The sequence below is a fragment of the Salvia miltiorrhiza genome, chromosome 8 (genome assembly GCF_028751815.1).
Source record: "Salvia miltiorrhiza cultivar Shanhuang (shh) chromosome 8, IMPLAD_Smil_shh, whole genome shotgun sequence".
Lineage (NCBI taxonomy): Eukaryota > Viridiplantae > Streptophyta > Magnoliopsida > Lamiales > Lamiaceae > Salvia > Salvia miltiorrhiza.
Genome location: NC_080394.1, coordinates 4496900 through 4503391, shown reverse-complemented (window position 1 = coordinate 4503391; position 6492 = coordinate 4496900). Strand labels below are relative to the sequence as shown.

At 32.0% G+C, this 6492-nt stretch overlaps 1 protein-coding gene across 1 annotated transcript; it reads left to right on the top strand.

Annotated features, from left to right (window-relative positions):
* Window positions 1-4113: 4113 nt before the first annotated feature.
* On the top strand, window positions 4114-6370 carry LOC131000183 (uncharacterized). The gene is made up of 5 exons (XM_057925961.1): window positions 4114-4429; window positions 4546-4681; window positions 5094-5161; window positions 5276-5362; window positions 6122-6370. Exons 1-5 carry the CDS (start codon window positions 4253-4255, stop codon window positions 6191-6193), a joined length of 540 nt encoding a protein of 179 aa, XP_057781944.1. The 5' UTR covers window positions 4114-4252; the 3' UTR covers window positions 6194-6370.
* The last annotated feature ends 122 nt before the right edge of the window (window positions 6371-6492 follow it).

The following is a 6492-nucleotide window of genomic DNA, read 5'->3' as shown; positions in this document are numbered from 1 at the left end:
TATTTCTGATCTTGCCATCTTGGAAGCTTAAATAAAGATGTTAATAATTACTCCCTCCGTCCCACGAGTCTTGACACGTTTGGGTTCGGCACGGGAATTAAGGAGTTGTAGATTAGTGTTTTAAGTGTGTAATTAATAAAGTATAAAATTGATAAAGTATGAGAAAGAAGGTAATAAAAGTGATAAAGTAGGAGAGAGAATATATATAATAAAGGTGATAAAGTAGGAGAGAGAAAGTAATAATTATTTGCCCAAAAAGGAAACGTGTCAAGATTCGTGAGACGGCCCAAAAAGGAAAACGTGTCAAGACTCGCGGGACGGAGGGAGTACAATTTGACATAAATTAAAATAAATTCAAATTTTTTTAGTTATGTGATTGATGATAGAAATAACATGTACATTCAATCTTATATCGCCTAAATTTATATGAATATTATGTCAAATACGATTCTGTTTTGGTTGTGATATTTCAGAAGATAAAATTAATACTACTATTCAAAAATTTCACATTCTTTCTTCTAGGCAAGTAAGTACTATTCAGAAGGCGATTTCCACGTAATATCTAGTACTATTCGATGAGATCGAATATACACGTAACACATCATGCTCTGTTGTTATCCATGTGGAATTCTCTATACAGAAAATCACTCAAAGGGATATAATTATAAAAATATTGAAACATTTTCATAAAATTTGAAGTGAGAGACATATATTATATAGTATATTTTTGCCAGATATTTCATTAAAAAAATAAAAATAAAATTGCCAAGTTATGGGGTTGTCGATGGTGTGTACACTGACGTCGTCTAGTGCAATTAATGAGACTAATCGTACATATTTTAATTCTTTAATTATATTTTGATGTGAAACTAGATCCACATCTTAGCATTTAGCAAGCACCATTCACACAGTATTAATGTCTCTTGGTACTAACTACATAAAATTTGTCTTTTCATATTAACACAAAGTCAAAGCGGATCTAACTATAAATAAATATATATTGAAAAGTACCATAATTTAACATAATTTCATTTTCAAACCAACAACTCTTATTTATGAAATCATACATTTTTGGTTCCCCGCGGTATTCTTAATTTCAACATAATATATTTTGCAGCTTCAACTCTTTCACTTGTTTACACGAAAAATAACATTAGTTTATTTTTTTTGATCTAAATTTCAATTAATTTAGGATAAATATAGAGGGTATTTAATCCTTTTCCCGACAAATTTGTTGGATACACTACTAGGTTTAGCGTGGGTCATGACGTAGAACTAACTAAATAATTAATTAAATAGAAGTTTCCACAATTGAGGATTTGCCATGAGTAGCTATAATTTGACATATCACAACAAAAATACATATTTTATGTCTGCCAATAGAATTTTTTTTTTAAGAATAAAATCCGTTGATCAATGTTTGATAGTTAATCCCACGAACACGGCCTCCTACTTAAAAAAGTAAAGGATGATAACGAACTTAATTTATTACTCTACATTACATCACATTATTCCATCAAAAAGTTACTGCACCATTAATTAATCTCAAAACTTAATTCTTTGTTTCATAGCAAGAATGTGGTAATCAACACTCAAATAGGTTGGTGTTTTTGTTTATTTTCCTTTGTTTTTTCTAACTCGATATTTCCTCTTTCATGTTAACTGATATATATATATATATATATATATATATATATATATATATATATAGGGTGCGGTTATAGTGAGAACCACAATTATCGTGAGAACATAAGAACCAATAAAATTACTGCATCTGCTATACAAATTAATGCATCCGCTATTAAATTTAATGCATCCGAAAAAAATAATTTTTTTGCTCCCTTCAGGATTCGAACCCAGCACCTGCATCCATCCACCAAGATGATGCATCCACCGTAGATCTTGATGATCGAATGGCTTAAAATGGTTCTCCGTTCTTATTTTATTAGTGGTTCTTATTTGAACCTCTCCCTATATATATATATATATATATATATATATATAGAGTATATAAATGTGTTTTGGAAGTTGGCTGCACAGAAACAATCAGGGCGACAGGCCAAGGACCATCATTTTTGGAGGCCCAAATTTTTTTACATCCTTTTTTATATACTTCTTATTATTATGAGTTTACAATTAAATTATTTTTTTTTGACAAAATGAATTTACAATTTATGGGCATTGAAAAAAATTGAGATCCAAAAAAATTACATTCCTTAATCTTTTTTGAATAATACCGTATGCGAATTAATTCACTCGCTCTGCTGCGACTCTTCATATTTGATCTCTATCGCTTCTAGGGACTAGGGGTGTGCACTCGCATATTCAAATCGATTTTTGTTAATATCAAATCAAACCAAATCAAATTTATGGTCCTCTTTAAGAAAATAAAATCGAACCGAACCGAATTAACCAAAATTTTTAAAATTAAAATCGAATTGAACCAAAAAATTGAATTAATCTGAAAAACACCGAAAATTTTGAAAACCCCGAAAAAAATAATTTTTTTTAATTTTTCTTTAAAAAAAAACTGCTCAAAATTAGATTACTATATTTTATCATGATCCATCATTCATTTTAAGAACATATAATTAAAATATTATAATTGGGGTTAGACTAGAAGTAAGATATTAGAATATTATAATAAAAATATCATATATATATATATATAATGAATATAATTCAATTTTTCGATTTTGTTCGATTTTAAAAAACTCAAATCGAACCGAACTGAAAAATCGAATTTTTATAAAAAAAATCTAATCGAACCAAACCAAAAAAATCAAACCATATTATAAAATTTCGATTTTGATCGATTTGATTATTCGATTTCAAATTTTTTTCTCACCCCTATATCGCTATGTGCCTCTTCATCTCCTTCTCTAGACAAAGCCATTCTCAGCTGACAGTTCTTTGTTTCAAGAAAATCTTTTTCAAACAAATTTTTAAATCGTTAGTATTATGAAATAAATATGAGAAATTACAGATTGTATCCTATGATTCTATCTCTTTCTTTAGACTTCAATCTTATACATCTTTATTAAAATTATCTGATATTTGTGATGATGTAAAATGAAAAGTGAAGCTGAAAGTTTAGATGCATCAATTAAAAATTTTGAATTTTTACTTGGTACTCTCTCCGTCCACGAAAGAATTTCCTATATTTCTTTTTTGAGATGTCCACAAAAAAACTTCCTACCTATTTTGGGACTATATCCGACCACTATTTTTGGACTATATCACATATTTACTTTTCACTTTTTCACAACTCTCAATATTAATTGTAACACTTTTTCACCACTTTCAATACATTCAACTACTTTTTCCCAACTCTCAATACATTTAACAACTTTTTTCTTAAAACTCATGCCACTCCCCTCCTATGAAGTTCTTTCATGGACGAAGGGAGTATTATTATTTGGCATGACATTTTATTTTTCGTAAACATTGTGAATAAAAAGTTACAAAGAAAATTCATATGCTCTGTCGTGAAACAATTAGAAGATCATATGTTCCCTCCGTCCGTGATATCGTTTCCACATTTGTCATTTCGGTTCGTCTGCGATATCATTTCCACTTCCATTTATAGAAGTATGGTCCACAAACTTCGACTAAGAATAATAGTGGGACCCAAACTCCACTCACTACATATTCACTACTATCCACAACTTTTTTTAAAACCCGCGCCGTCCACAATGTGAAAATGATATCGCAGACGAAGGAAGTATCATTTTTTTAAAAGTATACAAACAAAGGATTTGATACATGTTTCATTATTGCTAAGAGTCTTGCTTCTAATTAATATGAATATAGAGTCAATATTTTCAACAAAATGTGGTATTACTATATATAAAAAAATTGTTGAGGGAAAAACTGCTGCAGTTTCATTATCGCCCGAAGAGTCATTTATAATTGAATATTTTGTAGTTGTTGTGGACATGACAGTTGCACGCACCACCACAACAATTATACATTTTTTTTTTTGTAATTATACACAATTATAAGTGTGTAATAGTTTAAAATACACAATTATCATTTTAATTGTATTTATTTACATATTTTTCCTATTTTTATAGATCATAAAATTAAGAGGAAAAACAAAATAAGAAAGGAAACAAATTTACCAATTTGCCATCACTCACTCCCACTCAAAATCAAAACTCAAAACTCAAAAGTCAAAACCCAAATTTCACACAAACGGGCAAGAATTGCAGTAAAACCCAAATAATATTAATTCGAAAGCCGATCATCAATGGCTTCGGCGGCATCAGCAGCCTCTGCCAATAAGCCATTTTCAGTTCTATTTGTTTGTCTTGGCAATATCTGCAGAAGCCCGGCTGCTGAAGGCGTCTTCGCCCACCTCGTCAAGCAAAGGAATCTTGATTCCCGATTCCACATTGATTCTGCTGGAACCATCAATTATCACGAGGTATTTGTGTTTGTTGTTGTGGGAATCCAGAGGAATAGTAAAAAAAATGATTCTTGAGCGGTGGTTGCAGAATGAGCTGGTGATGATTTTCTGTTTATTTTTATTGATTAACCAAGGGCAACCAAGCAGACCCAAGAATGATAGCAGCTGCGAAAAAGCGTGGAATTGAGATAACTTCGATATCGAGGCCGATAAGGCCGTCCGATTTCAGAGATTTTGATCTCATTCTTGCCATGGACAGGCAGAACAAAGGTGTGTGTGTGTGTTGTTTCAGTTCTTGCATTTTAATGCTTTTGATGATGCAAATGATTTGTAGATTTCTATTATGTATTTGGTATTTGTTATAAGGGAGAAAACACAATGTGAAAAACTAAGATATTCTATGACATGATTCTGTCTTTTTGAAAAAATATAGTTAGAAAAAAAGAAAAAATAACAAAGGAAAATGTCTCAGTTTCCATGTAATTAAGTTTATATGGGTGGGTTTCCGACACGAGAAATCACAATGGGCTAACATTGTCACTAAGTTAATGTACGAAGCTTGAGTAATGTATTAATTGAAGGTCGGGAATAAGCTTTCCATTGGTCAATTTATGGGGCTAAACGAGTGTATTAATGCTAAATGGATGAGGCTAATGCTCGTGGTTAATTCTTATGTTGTAAGAGGATATACTTGCGGCGTTTGAGAGGTGGAAGAACAGAGAGACATTTCCTGGTGATGCAGCTAAGAAGGTCTGTATGTAGTTTGTGTGATTGTTTCGTGTTAAGTTTTTGTTTTTGTCAAAATTCTGTTTGTTGACATATCGTGCTTTTGATTGTTGTTCATCACTGAGTTGATGCTTGCAGGTTCAGTTAATGTGTTCCTACTGTAAGCGACATAATGAAACCGAAGTGCCTGACCCCTATTACGGTGGACAACAAGGTTTCGAGAAGGTATTGCACACACACACATACACACACTGCATCTATCTCATATGTGACTAGTTATGCTTAGATTCTATCGAACCTTTCGGTATGCGACCCCTACTTCGTGGATGGAGCCTGCACGTTTTAGGCTGCTTGAGTGCTTCCAAAATATGCCATGTTAGTATCCAGTGATTTAACATGCCAAGAATCTGCTTATAGCTAGAACCGGAGATGTTAAGACCATTCTAGGATGAATCTGATTTGTATGGATCCCAGTTGGATGCTTGATATATGCTTCTTTCACATTTAGAATAAACATACGAATAAATTGTTTTATAGAAGCTCGAACATACAACCAAAATAATGAGGAATTCCTTTTGCTTTATTCTGCCAACCTTGGTACAGTCACGGCGTATAAATAGAAGTTGTTTGAATGAGATTAGAAGGAAGCGCATCAGAAAATGATGCTCTAGGTTTTCTGACAGTAAGTCCTATCCCAACCAGAAGCTTACTATGGTTTATATTAGGGAAAAAAAATAATAAAAAAAAATACATGGCATGCGATCTTGTAGTTTCTTACTGTCACAGTGTCACTTAGAAACCTATAGTTTTATCATCTGCTAAGCTTAGATTCTATATGCTTTTTCACATGGGAAAATTAGGTAAACTTGGTTTTTTGTCTTCTCTTGCTCTATTCCTCAGCTGCTCGTTACGACTCTAATAGTTTAGTTCCACAGAATGTGCAACGTGATTGAGGACTCACGTTTTTTATTGTGTTTGTGGCAGGTTCTAGATATACTAGAAGATGCTTGTGCGTCGCTCTTGGAAAATATTCTTGGCACGACAAGTCCTGGCTAAGTTTCGTGCTTTCTTGTCCATCCATGCTTGCTATTTTTCGACTACAGAAAAAGTAATCTAATCAACCTCGTGTTTTTTCCACTTTGCATTGTCAGATAACAAGTTTTTTGTGCTATTTTGCTATTGAATCACTCTCTCTAATTAATAACCGGAATTGAGATGATTATATCCAATATCTATGATGTATTACTTGTCATTGCTATTTACTCTAGTTAGTAACCATAATTAGGGTTTTGGATAAGGCAATACGATGGAGATGGAATACAGAACATGAATGATCTTTTTAAAAATCTTTATTT